Source organism: Scyliorhinus torazame, chromosome 5, assembly GCF_047496885.1.
Source record: "Scyliorhinus torazame isolate Kashiwa2021f chromosome 5, sScyTor2.1, whole genome shotgun sequence".
Lineage (NCBI taxonomy): Eukaryota > Metazoa > Chordata > Chondrichthyes > Carcharhiniformes > Scyliorhinidae > Scyliorhinus > Scyliorhinus torazame.
In genome coordinates, this window is record NC_092711.1 from 99441699 (window position 1) to 99455627 (window position 13929).

The 13929-nt window shown below is 42.5% G+C and overlaps 1 protein-coding gene and 1 long non-coding RNA gene across 5 annotated transcripts; one reads left to right on the top strand and one right to left on the bottom strand.

The window, feature by feature from the left end:
* Nucleotides 1–1746: 1746 nt before the first annotated feature.
* LOC140419134 (uncharacterized) lies at nt 1747–6443 on the bottom strand. The gene is made up of 2 exons (XR_011945551.1): nt 6391–6443; nt 1747–5077 (listed from the first exon to the last, which is right to left on the bottom strand). It is a non-coding gene; the product is annotated as an uncharacterized lncRNA (long non-coding RNA).
* LOC140419128 (uncharacterized) lies at nt 6135–13673 on the top strand. Of its 4 annotated transcripts, none has more exons than XM_072502898.1 (2): nt 6135–6604; nt 7341–13673. In XM_072502898.1, the coding sequence occupies exon 2, from the start codon at nt 7617–7619 to the stop codon at nt 8373–8375; it is 759 nt and encodes a 252-aa protein (XP_072358999.1). In that variant the 5' UTR covers nt 6135–6604; nt 7341–7616; the 3' UTR covers nt 8376–13673. The 4 variants fall into 4 exon arrangements, with proteins under 4 accessions (XP_072358999.1, XP_072359000.1, XP_072359001.1 ...); XM_072502899.1 differs by having other exon boundaries at nt 6135–6493; XM_072502900.1 differs by having other exon boundaries at nt 6135–6426.
* Nucleotides 13674–13929: the final 256 nt, after the last annotated feature.

Below are 13929 nucleotides of genomic sequence, written 5' to 3' on the forward strand. Positions count from 1 at the left end.
GTAGAGCCCGGGTCCATAAGACATAGGAGCGGAAGTAAGGCCATTCGGCCCATCGAGTCCACTCCACCATTCAATCATGGCTGATTTCAACTCCATTTACCCGCTCTCTCTCCATAGCCCTTAAATTCTTGATTTCTCGAGGAATTATCAACTTCTGTCTTAAAGACACTCAACGTCCCGGCCTCCACCGCCCTCTGTGGCAATGAATTCCACAGACCCACCACTCTCTGGCACTGTGAGGTGGAAGTGTTAAACACCGTGCCGCCCCCTTTGTAAGACTTTCAATTTTGCAGCAATAGTCGACCTGATTTAAAATCCAGTCAAAGGGTGGGTGGGCATTCAGTGAGAAGTTGTAACACAGAATTGATGGAGAAGCGCGAGGTTGCATTCACCAGTCTTAGACAAGTCTGAGCAACAGCGTCAGCATTAGGTTTGCCAGATTTTACTTGCTCCCTTCCACATACATGGCCATAATAATGGGAATTATTACTTTGCCGTACCAACCCAACAATATGGAGATTCTAAATGATCTGAAGTCTGTTACTCCAACAGGCAATCAGCAGTTGCTGCTGGATAGAGGATATTCTGAACATGGGAAGATTGAAAATGATCTCAGATGCTAGAAGGGCTCCAGGGGAGTGTCTATTACTCAAATGGGCGGCTTACAGTAGTTCAGGACAAGAGGAACAACCAAGTTGGATATATGAACATTGAGGCAGATTGGAGTTGAGGGAGTGAGTAGGGTTGGGGAAGAACGATTAGAGGAGGCCAATGTGACGACGGGATACGGCAGAGTGAATGAAGAGCCAAGAACAGGATGGGCGATAGGTGAACAAGGCGGGATGAAATTAAAAATGAAATCTATTTGATGGGTAACAAGAACAACGATGATGTAAAAAAAAAACATCCAGTTTAGCTGGTGTCCATGGACAGAAGGACAAAGCCTATTTTGAAGAAGAGATCCTACAACTTCAGACCAAGAAGAGATGAACTGGACATTAATACAAATCTGAAAGCCAACAACATTGTTGTTCGAATTTGAAACACTTCTGTGATGTGAAACGACAATGTAATTGAGCAAGTTACTGTAAAACAAATGGGTAATTTAAGACAAAGAACAAACAATCACAATGTTACTGTCTGGAACCAAATGGAAATGTTGATTTCTGTTTTAAACATGAAGGTATATCATTGGACTGCTAGATAACTCCAGGGCTCATGGTTGGGGTAGGATTAAGTAATTGAGGGTAGATGAATGAGACAGGAAATCAAACCAGGAAATGGGAATTGGAATATTGGGTGCAATTCAATGGAATATTTCAATCTGGCCTTAATATGAAGGGGAAAGTTCAGAGGAGGCTAATACATTGATAAATTTTCTCTTGGTAATGCTTGTGTCCTTGTCTATGCTTTTATTTAAGAGAACAAAAATTTGATACTCTGGCCACCACCCAAGGCATCTGGATCATACGTGGAGAGATGAGCAACAACTTTGAGATCTTTTGATAAGATCACAAAAGGTTCAAGAATGTGTGGTTATGACATTGGGGGCACTGCGTACGTGTGCAGATGAGTTACGTGTGAAGAAACTAATAGGCAGGCTTGCCATTATGCATTGAAGAGCAGGCCCCATGCAGGCACACTACTTGACATGGCCGGAAATGGTAAATGGGGCCAACAGAGAGAAACACCATCATTAAGTGATCAAGGCACTGACACACATTCCATAGAGAAACTGACTTAAAATAATTGGGATAGAATCAAACACACTGTTACCTGTCGAAACGAGCACAATTGAAGTGACAGGGCAAATTATTTGGATAAGAACAAGTAAGGGGCTGCTAGCAAGTAAACCCGATGAGGAATATCCATAAGGTGGATACAGACAATTTGGAGAGCTGGAGAATATTTTAAGTCCATGCATGATGTTATTTTGAATGATATTTGAGTGAGATGATTTGCAAATGGAGAGTGTCCGAGAGAAAGGGGTATCAATCCAATTATTCAGAGATCACATTCAAGTTACAATAGATTGTGGAATAAGATGGAATTTATCACAAGTTATGAAAAGAAAAAAATCAGATTAGAAAAGAAAAACAAAGTGAATTTTCTCCCTGCACAGATCACCCCACTCAAGGCTAAAGAAAGAAGTGGCCAAGAACAATAATGAGATAAGGGGTGGAATAGTAAGATCTCACCCTGCGACAACTGGAACCGTATTATACATCACTCACAAGTTGAAATTACATTTATTTTAGTTTAGTTAACACATAATCTGTGTATGGCAACTCAACATGATTTTATAGTCAATTTTGGATCAAAAGCTTATCCCATGACCCGGTCTTAGCATCACGCTCAAAATTGACAAGGAAGAAAGAACATATGGCCTTAAGACAGTGATGTGAGACGTCAAGGATGAACAATTACTGATGCAAACTATCAGATCAAAGAAGTAAACGTGCCATTACTGCACGACAAGTTTTTCGCTTTGTTTTTTTTAAAAATGGTGCTGCAAAGACAGCCAAAAAGTTAATAAACTGGCAGTCATCATAGAAAAGGTAGCAAATGACACCTCAACAGCCTTGTTCAGGATTTCCTCTGAAATGCGAGCTATCCGACCTGTGGCCTTGCAAATTCGAATAGCTCTGGATTATATTCTCACCAAGAAAGGTGGACATGTGCCCTGATCGGATCGGAATGTTGTACTTAGATTCCAGATCACTTCAAAGAGATCATTAATTTGGCAAAATACATTAAAAGTGAGGTTGAAAATCTCAAAAAACCCGAGTCCAGCACTCTTCGAGTTGGGATGTGGAGTGGTTGGGATTCTTAGGAGTTTCAGTGGTACAAAGCCTGGTTATGTTCTTTGTAGGTTTTTTTGCGATATATCTTGTATTTGTGATAATCAAATGTATCTGTAAAAGAATGTCAAAAACGCCGAGTCAGAAATGAAGGGTGCTTACTATTAATTTCTCATCAAATACTGCAAATGTGTTCATTTTTATGGCACTTGTTTCTTTGCTTTACTTTGTACTATTGTAATTGGTCTATTCGATTTTTATTTTGAATAATCAAAAGGGGAGAAATGATAGATTACAGATTTATTGATTCACTGATTTATTTAGTTGGAACCTTTAAGAATTGATGCAGTATAATTTTTAAATTCAGTACTTAGACAGAAAATGGAATGTCCAAAAAGCCAAATCCCGAGTCGCCACACTCCGGTGCCTGTTTGGGTACACGGAGGGAGAATTCAGAATGTCCAATTCACCTAACAGCACGCCTTTTGGGACTTGTGGGAGGAAACCGGAGCACCCAGAGGAAACCCACTTAGACATGGGGCGAACATGCAGACTTCGCACAGACAGTGACCCAAGCCGGGAATTGCACCTGGTTACTGCCGCAGTGAAGCAACATTGCTAACCACTGTGCTACCATGCCACCCTGAAACATGGGTTCAGATAAAAATATGAGAATTGCTGTACAAAGCTCACATTCTTTCAAGAAAATGTGCATAAAAGCCTTTGTAACGTAGAGACCATTGTTCCACAATACATTTAGTAATAAGAAAGTATTGTAGTCTTAGCAACAGGAGAAGAATGTACAAGAGTCTTAGAAACAAGCAAGGTTAATGCAGAACACCTTATCTTTGTAGAATTGGTACACGTGACGGGCACATATAGACATTAATGAATCTTAAGTACTGACCAATGCCCGGATAACAAATCATGTTTTGTGACAGATAGTTGTTTGAATAAATCAGAGAGCCTCACTCAGCTGAGAATTAGAACCAATGAGTGTAAATAAGGGGTTCGACCATTGATAAGAATTTCTTTAAAAATAAGGATTCATGATTAAAGTTTTTGTTCTGAATCTATGCTCTTAATAAATTCTGAACCATCTATTGATTTTTGAATGTTTTCGTTAAACTCTCTTTATGTTTTGCTGTATTATTTGATCTGAGTTTTGATTTATTTTTATTTAAGAGAATCAAGGTGAATAATTAGCAATAAAGTTGTATTTTTTGGACACCTCCAATTCTTATTTTGAAGATAAATAAAAGATTGTAACATGGCAAGTTTGATCAAAGTATTCAAAGTGAATTGAATTTCTATCTGAAAAGAAAGAATATGCAAGGTTACGGGGATAAGGCAAGGGAGTGGGGCTAGGTAGAATGTTCTTTCAGAGAGTCAGCACAGACTCGATGAGTCGAATGGGCTCCCCTTGAACTGTAACGATTCTGTAGTTCTGTCAGCACAGGTCCTCCCTCATCAGCACTGGAATTGAAACTCCGATCATGACATTAACACCAGAACCACAATGGAATTTCAGAAAACTGGGAAATCCTCCGAAAGGCAACTGACACCAACATCAGGTGAATTTCACCAACCAGCCAAAGTCTTCAACAGATTGATAGGATTGATGAAAGCTCGGAGTTTAATCTGGGAGACGGTGAACCAGAGGAAAACAGAAACCAACCTGACTTGGACTTACATCGGCATTAATTCATTGTTGCCGGGTGATAATCCTGTAACTCGTTAGCTCATACCATTGTGAGAGCACCTTCACCACTCCGATTGCAGCAATTGACTAAACATCACCATCAAGGGAAACTGCTGATTGTCAGTAGATTGTTTCAATTCTTTCATGGGATGTGATCATTTGTTGTCCATCCCTAATTGTCCTTCCAAAGTTGGGGGTGAGCTTCCTTCATTAATCGCTGCAATCTAAGTATTGTTGGTGTACCTATAGTGCTGCTAGGAAAGGAATTCAGCCCAGAGACAGTGAAGGCACAACAAAATACCTCCAAGTCAGAATGGTGTGTGGCTTGGAAGGGTAATTGCAGGTTGTAATGTTCCCGTGCTCCTGCTGTCCATATTCTTGTAAGTTAGGGGGTTTGGAAGGTGCTTTCAGAAGAGGCTTGGTGAGTTGCTGGTTATGCTAGCGATGCCCATTTCCCAATAATAAATTTTCAAAATATTGTAGACATAAAAAGTCTCAACAGAAATAGATTTGCTGACTTTAAACACAGCCTTTAATCGGTCTGTGTTTTTAGACTCAGTTCTCAGAGCAACATCTGTAACAAAACAAAATAAAACACGATCAACATCTTGGGGCTGCCATTGACCAGAACCTGAATTGGACTAGCCATATAAATAGCATAGCTACAAAAGCAGGTTAGAAGCTAGGAATTATGTGGCAAGTACATGCCCAACATCTACAAGACACGAGTCAGGAGTGTAATGGAATACTCTCCACTTGCCTGTGTGAGTACAGCTCCAACAACACTCAAGAAGCTTGACACTATCCAGAACAAAGCAGTCCATTTGCTTGGCACCTAATCCACAAACATCTACTCCCTCCAGCACAATGGCAGCAGTGTGTACCATCAACAAGATGCATTGCAGAAATTCACCAAGGCTTATGCAGCACTTTCCAAACCCACATCCACAAAGGATAACAGCAACAGACACAACGAAATCCCCTCTCCTGGAAATTCCTCTCCAAGCCACTCACCATCCTAAATTAGAAATATATCGCTGTTCCTTCACTGTCGCTGAGTCAAAATCCTGGAACTCTCTCCCTAATAGCACTACGGCTGTACCTACACCATATGGACTGCAGCAGTTCACCAAGGCAGCTCGCCACCACCTGCTCAAGGTCAGTTATGGATGGGCAATAAATACTGGCCTAGCCAACGACGCCAACATCAAATGAATGAAATTTTAAAAAGCAGAAACACTGCAGATGTTGGAATATCAAAATATAAAGAGCAAATGTTGGACATACTAATCAGATTAGACCGCATCTTTGGAGAGAAATGAACAGAAACGAGGCCTTCTGTGCTCAATGGACACCAAAGGGCTTGGACTGCTTTATCGACCCCAGTCAGTTTTCACGTTTTGATTTGATGTTTTAAGTTTCTGTTCCTCTTTGTTCTTTTTGGGCCATGCTCCGTTTGTTCTTTGCAGGAACGGCCCCCTTTAATTTATCTCTAAATTAATTTAGTTCTTCTATTTAGTTGATTGGGCCCTAAAATAAAACAGCAATATTATAGGTTCAGGTCTGATCTGCGGTCAGCCTGCAATAAAACAGCTGATGAATGGTAGCCACAGTCCCCACAATCCTCCGCGGCCCAGTAACCGCTCAATCCAATTTGCTCATTGCCCAGGCGCTGAGTGCGCATGCTCCAGGGCCAGCCAGCCGCGAGGCATTCTGGGTGATCCTATTGTTCCAAGTCGGAAGGAACCGGGAAGCGGTGGCGCAGATGGGCTGCAGTAAACTGGTAAAGATATGGAACCCCAGTGGGATCCATGGAGCCAGCTCTGAACGGGGAGAGTTTCTCAATCCCGAGTGAATGCCGCAGGCCAAAATAAGACCCTGCGGTACCGAGTTTGTGGCTTCGGGTCCGGTGCCTCTGATCAGGTCCGGATGAACGGCCGCCATCTTGGTTCAGCGAGGATAAGAGCGCATGCGCTGGCGTCAGGGTGACGTAAGAGAATGGGCAGGACTTTCAGGGGTCTCTTTTCCAACTGTCCTAATGCCCGGGCGAGTCCTAATGGCGACAGGTTTTTAAGAGCTTAAATCGATAATTGGCAGCACGGTAAGCACCGTGGTTAGCACTGCTGTCTCACATGTTCGAATCCGAGCTTGGATGGCTGTCTTTGTGAAGTTTTCACTTTCTCCCGCGTCTGCTTGGGTTTCTTCCCACAGTCCAAAGATGTGCAGGTTTGGTGGGGTTCTGCAGATAGGGTGGGGGAGTGGGCCGAGAGAAGGAGCTCTTTCAGAGGGTCGGGGCAGACTCGATGGGCTTAATGGCCTGCACGGTGGAGATGCTAATGTGGATGTTACAGCCCCTGTATCGTTACCGGAAGAGGCTGCTCCTAAATGCTTTGTGATACGTTAACTCCACATTCCTAGCTTTGCTGCTCAGAGGGGTCTGTGCTAGACGGAGCAGAGGGTCTGCTCCTGGATCTGTTGAAAACACCAATTTGTAAATCCAGATGGGTGAGCTCTATGGGGGAGAATGTAGGGCTTCCTCTGACTGCTGGCCTCTCTTCCGTGGTCTTTTCCATGTTTAGGTAGCCCTGGAACGGAAACATGAGGTGTCCACCAGTACACTTCATACCTTCCACAGCTGTTGGTACCTCAGGGTGCAGAGTGCTTCTGAGACACGGAAAACAACATTCTGGTTTAGTGAAAAAGTTTTCCATGTTTTTGTTGTGATTTTGCCTTCTTTTACTTTGATTGGGCAACATATTTGGGGAAATTAGAATTATTTGTTCTGAATTTCTATCCTGGGCAGACAGTGATACTGACACAGTCAACTCCTTTTACAGGGGATTGGAAGGAGAGGATTTGACACATTCATCATGAGTTGAACATCACCAGCCTTTGAATGTGGGAAAGGATCTGAAACATCAGTGTGACTGGAAAAGCACTGAGACCCACACAACACACACCCGAGTGAGAGAGTTCCAGTGAACTGACAGTGGAGAGAGCTTCAACTATTACACAGCCTGAAAAAAACATCACATCATTCACAGTGAGGAGACACTGTACAATTATTCTCTGTGTCCACAAGGCTTTAACTGATTATCCAATCTAGTGGCACCATGGTGAAACAGTGGAAATGTGTAGACTGTGGGAAGTGTTTCAGATACCCATCACAGCTGGAAATTCATAAACGCAGTCACACTGGAGAGAAGTTATTCACCTGCTCCACCTGTGGAAAGGAATTCACTCAGTCATTCTGCCTAATGACACACCAGCGAATTCACACCGGAGAGAAACCCTACGATTGCTCTCATTGTGGGAAGAGCTTCCGGTCTTTATCCAACCTCACTGAGCATCTACGGGTTCACACTGGAGAGAGACCATTCCACTGCTCTGAATGCGGGCAGAGATTCACTTGTTCTTCCCACCTCACTCTACACAAACGTGTCCACACTGGTGAGAGGCCGTTCGTCTGCTCAGTGTGTGGGAAGGGATTTATTAAATCGGCGACCCTTCTTGAACACCAGCGTGTTCACACTGACGAGAAAGCATTCACCTGCATGGAGTGTGAGAAGAGTTTCAGTCGTGCAATTAGTCTTCGGGATCACCAGCGAATTCACACAGGGGAGAAACCCTTTACCTGCGCTGAATGTGGGAAGGGATTTGCTTTGAAATCGCAGCTTCGGTCACATAAACTTGTTCACACTGATGAGAGACCATTTCAATGTTCTGACTGTGAAAAGAGCTTTAAAAGCAGAAGAGATTTGACGATTCACCAGCGAATCCATTCCGGGGAGAAGCCGTTCACCTGCCCCGTGTGTGGCAGAGGATTCACTCGGACATCCGGTTGTCTCAGACACCAGAGAGTTCACATGTGATTACAGGGATTGGATTCCTACACCCAGGAATGAACCATGTTATTCTGACAGTTCAGATTTATTTCCTTTGATGTTAAACTCCAGCCCAGTTAATGGAATTAATAGAATGGACCTGAATTGTCTTTGATTTGTCTAAGATAAGAGGAGACTGATTGCTGTCCTCTTGCCGACTATTCCATTGTTGGGTCTTTTCTCCTTTGTTAATGGAAGATTTGTATTTATAAAGCGCCTTTCACAACTTCAGGCTGTCCCAAAGTGCTTTACAGACAATGACGTTCTTTTGAAGTGTAGTCACTGTCGTAATGTAAGAACAAAGAAAAATTACAGCACAGGAACAGGCCCTTCGGCCCTCCAAGCCTGCGCCGATCTAGATCCTCTATCTAAAACTGTCGCCTATTTTCTAAGGATCTGTATCCCTCTACTCACTGCCCATCTTAAATGACGCTATCGTGGCCACCTCTACCACCTCTGCCGGCAATGCGTTCCAGGCACCCACCACCCTCTGCGTAAAGAACTTTCCATGCATATCTCCCTTAAACCTTTCCCCTCTCACCTTGAACTCGTGACCCCTAGTAATTGAGTCCCCCCTCTGGGGGGGAAAAAGTATCTTGCTATCCACCCTGTCTATACCTCTCATGATTTTGTAGACCTCAACGAGGTCCCCCCGCAACCTCCGTCTTTCTAATGAAAATAATCCTAATCTACTCAACCTCTCTTCACAGCTAGCGCCCTCCATACCAGGCAACATCCTGGTGAACCTCCTCTGCACCTTCTCCAAAGCATCCACATCCTTTTGGTAATGTGGCGATCAGAACTGTACGCAGTATTCCAAATGTGCCCGAACCAAAGTCTTGTACTGTAACATGACCTGCCAACTTTTGTACTCCATACCCCTTCCGATGAAGGAAAGCATGCTGTATGCCTTCTTGACCACTCTATCGACCTGCGCAGCCACATTCCAGGTACAATGGACCTGAACAGCCAGATCTCTCTGTACATCAATTTTCCCCAGGGCTTTTTCATTTACGGTACAGTTCGCTCTTGAATTGGATCTTCCAAAATGCATCACCTCGCATTTGCCCGGATTGACCTCCCATCTGCCTTTTCTCCGCCCAACTCTCCAATCTATCTATATTCTGCTGTATTCTCTGACAGTCCCCTTCACTATCTGCTACTCCACCAATCTTAGTGTCATCTGCAAACTTGCTAATCAGACCACCTATACCTTCCTCCAGATCATTTATGTATATCACAAACAACAGTGGTCCCAGCACGGATCCCTGTGGAACACCACTGAGCACAGTTCTCCATTTTCAGAAACTCCCTTCCACTACTACTCTGTCTCCTGTTGCCCAGCCAGTTCTTTATCCATCTAGCTAGTACCCCATGAGACTTCACTTTCTCCATCAGCCTACCACGGGGAACCTTATCAAACGCCTTACTGAAGTCCATGTATATGACACCTACAGCCCTTCCCTCATCAATCAACTTTGTCACTTCCTCAAAGAATTCTATTAAGCTGCTAAGACATGACCTTCCCTGCACAACCATGTTGCCTATCACTGATAAGCCCATTTTCTTCCAAATGGGAATAGATCCTATTCCTCAGTATCTCCTCCAACAGCTTCCCTACCACTGACGTCAGGCTCACAGGTCTATAATTACCTAGATTATCCCTGCTACCCTTCTTAAACAAGGGGACAACATTAGCAAATCTCCAGTCCTCCGGTACCTCACCTGTGTTCGAGGATGCTGCAAAGATATCTGTCAAGGCCCCAGTTAGTTCCTCTCTCACTTCCCTCAGTAACCTGGGATATATCCCATCCGGACCTGTGGACTTGTCCACCTTAATGCCTTTAGGAATACCCAACACATCCGCCTTATGCCGACTTGACTTAGAGTAATCAAATATCTATCCCTAACCTCAACATCCGCCATGTCCCTCTCCTCGGTGAATATCGATGCAAAGCACTCGTTAAGAATCTCACCCATTTTCTCTGACTCCACACACAACTTTCCTCCTTTGTCCTTTGAGTGGGCCAACCCTTTCTCTAGTTACCCTCTTGCTCCTTTATATATGAATAAAAGGCTTTGGGATTTTCCTGTAGGAAATGCAGCAGCCAGATTGTGTACAACAGGCTCCAACAAACACAAATAAGATGCTGGAAATACTCAGCAGGCCAGGCAGCATCTGTAAAGCAAGAAAGTGAGTTCAAAACCGAACTATGATTATGACCAGATTATCTGCTCAGTGCTCATCACCGCGGGCTTTATATTGAGCAGTCAACCTGAGAGAACTTCCTCCTTTGAAATATTATCAGCAGAACTTTTACGTCCAGCTGCAAGAGCAGATGGGGTTATATTGGAAGGTTTCCTCTGAAAGTCATTGCAGTATTCCCTCAGTACAGTGCAATATTCCCTCAGTACAGTGCTGTATTCCCTCAGTACAGTGCTGTATTCCCTCAGTACAGTGCTCTATTCCCTCAGTACAGTGCTGTATTCCCTCAGTACAGTGCTGTATTCCCTCAGTACAGCATCGGAATACCAGCTGGATTTTATGGTCATGTTTCTGGAGGTGAAGTTGAACCCACATCCTCCTGACTCCGAGATGCGAATGCCACCACTGAACAATAACACCTCATCATTAACTCAAGATTATTTCCGTTCTCACATCTTTGGTTGTTCTCCTGAAAACATTAACCCATTGGGCTCTCGGACAAAGCCAAATGGATTTGACAGGCGATGCTGGTTTCCAGGGTTTGTGCTGATGCTACAGCAAGAGATCAAGAAGGTTTTTATTTCTGAATTCAAGAACTGGCATCAAGTATCACAACATGGTGACAATTTGAACTCAAGGCTTTGCCTTTCAGAGACTTTGGCCTTAACCATTCAGGCCATTTGTTACTTTCTGAGAGAAAGAGCTTGAGATGGAACTTGCCTCCAAACCAATTGCCAGGACTTCTGATTCTGATGTAAAAATACCATTTAAAATCAGAGTCTGCATAATTGTTGCCAAAATTGATAAAGTAAAATTATAGCTTTTCTATTTCAAACTTCGAAAGGGAGATTTACCTGAAGCTGAGGGGGATTATCAAATATTCAGAACAAAACCTGATGACAAACGGTCTGGGTGGTTCCCGGGAATCGGAAAAGAAAGTTTCATTTGGGGAAATAAATTGAAGATTAAGAAAACCCGCCAGCCCCACAATACGGCAAATTGAATTTGAACTAATTTTGAAAATAAGAAACATATAAACTGTTGATACCTCGAATCAAATTGGAATGTCTGCTTCCTGTTTTAAAGATAGTAGAAGTATTGGACAGTAACGTTTCTCTAAGCCTCATGAATGAGATATCTAATGGCATGTGTAAAATTGTATAAGAGGAAGTGATTGAGCACAGGAATAAAGTTAAGGAAAAATAACCCCCCTGAATGGGAATTGGAATACCTCACTGTGGGTGTAGTTCAGTGGAATATATCGAGGTGGTATTGATGTACATTTTAATGAAAGGAAAGTGTAGATGAGACTAATAAATTGATGGCTCTCTTGGAGATGTTTGTATCCTTGTGGATGAACTTTCAAAGAGAATTGCATTTGATAAACTGGCCACTGCCTAAGACATTGAAGCATTCAGGGGGAGATGAGCAAAGATATTTACAGACACATATAAGTGGGACTAGGCAGTTCGTTTCAGTAGAAATGATTCATTTTCAGGTGAGCTACATTTTATATTTACTGAAGTAAGCTAATAAGATCAAGGAAGCCATTGTGAAACGTAACATTTAAATGAAAAGGGCATTTTGTGTTCAGCAATTGATCGATTGTATTAATCAATGATGTGTATTAATTATTCACTCATCAGAAACAAATTATTAATTTAGTGTGCCTCAGTTGATTTTAATTGAAGATTTAATAATCTGGAAGTGGTTGTGTTAAAAGACTTGGTTGTACCTAAAACTGTGTAAGCCTGTTTTAAATTCTATATTACAGCTTCTGTGAGAAGGAATGTATGATCTGATATGATGGTTAGCAACGAGTCTTCATACCCTCGGTAACCTTATTTGTAACTGGAAGGTCACACAATGATGGGAGGGATACATTAAACATTCCCATTGTATCCCGATCTGCGACATTTACCCAAATGGTTAAAACCCAATCAAACCGATTCAGGTATGAAATTGACCAACCATTGAGTTCTAATCAGTTTATTCAAACTGAGGGAGGATCTACTTAGGTACTTCAAACCCGAGGAGAAGGTCTGTTGCCAGCCAAGTACTGGAATCCCCAAAGCAAGATTCCCATCAGAATTGTCAAAGAAGGGGTACAAGAGGGATTATGTTTTTACAGCCTGATCAACCAAAAGAAATGGTAAAAGTCTGTTTTGTGTCGATCAGTTTCCTCTTTTCCTTCTGTATCGATCAGTTTACCCTTTTCCTTCTGTATCGATCAGTTTGCCCTTTTCCTTCTGTATCGATCAGTTTACCCTTTTCCTTCTGTGTCGATCAGTTTACCCTTTTCCTTCTGTGTCGATCAGTTTACCCTTTTCCTTCTGTGTCGATCAGTTTACCCTTTTCCTTCTGTATCGATCAGTTTACCCTTTTCCTTCTGTCTCGATCAGTTTACCCTTTTCCTTCTGTATCGATCAGTTTACCCTTTTCCTTCTGTCTCGATCAGTTTACCCTTTTCCTTCTGTATCGATCAGTTTACCCTTTTCCTTCTGTATCGATCAGTTTACCCTTTTCCTTCTGTATCGATCAGTTTACCCTTTTCCTTCTGTATCGATCAGTTTACCCTTTTCCTTCTGTATCGACCAGTTTACCCTTTTCCTTCTGTATCGATCAGTTTACCCTTTTCCTTCTGTGTCGATCAGTTTACCCTTTTCCTTCTGTGTCGATCAGTTTACCCTTTTCCTTCTGTGTCGATCAGTTTACCCTTTTCCTTCTGTGTCGATCAGTTTACCCTTTTCCTTCTGTATCGATCAGTTTACCCTTTTCCTTCTGTATCGATCAGTTTACCCTTTTCCTTCTGTATCGATCAGTTTACCCTTTTCCTTCTGTGTCGATCAGTTTACCCTTTTCCTTCTGTGTCGATCAGTTTACCCTTTTCCTTCTGTGTCGATCAGTTTACCCTTTTCCTTCTGTGTCGATTAGTTTACCCTTTTCCTTCTGTATCGATCAGTTTGCCCTTTTCCTTCTGTATCGATCAGTTTACCCTTTTCCTTCTGTATCAATCAGTTTACTCTTTTCCTTCTGTATTGCTGTGTATCTTTATTTTAAATAAATTTATTTCAATTTACCATCTGAAATTCCTGTCCTTCCTAATCGTTAAGTCTTGTTCAAACTAAAACAATTGAGTGAACTGTTTATAAACACTGGTGGTTTGGTTGATTGCAATGAGACTTGAATAATTCTAGGTTTTAATATGAGATCACCTGAAAGTCTCTGAATTGTCTGCATTGGATGGAGCCCTTGTAGCCTCATGCAAGCATATCGGTGTGAGTGTGCAGATGTGATTTGTCAGATGTAAAAGGACTAATTCAGAAACGCTTTGTG

What these genes read in the sequence shown, in the direction of transcription:
- LOC140419128 (XM_072502898.1), top strand. Translation starts at nt 7,617, where the DNA reads ATGGTGAAACAGTGGAAATGTGTAGACTGTGGGAAGTGTTTCAGATAC.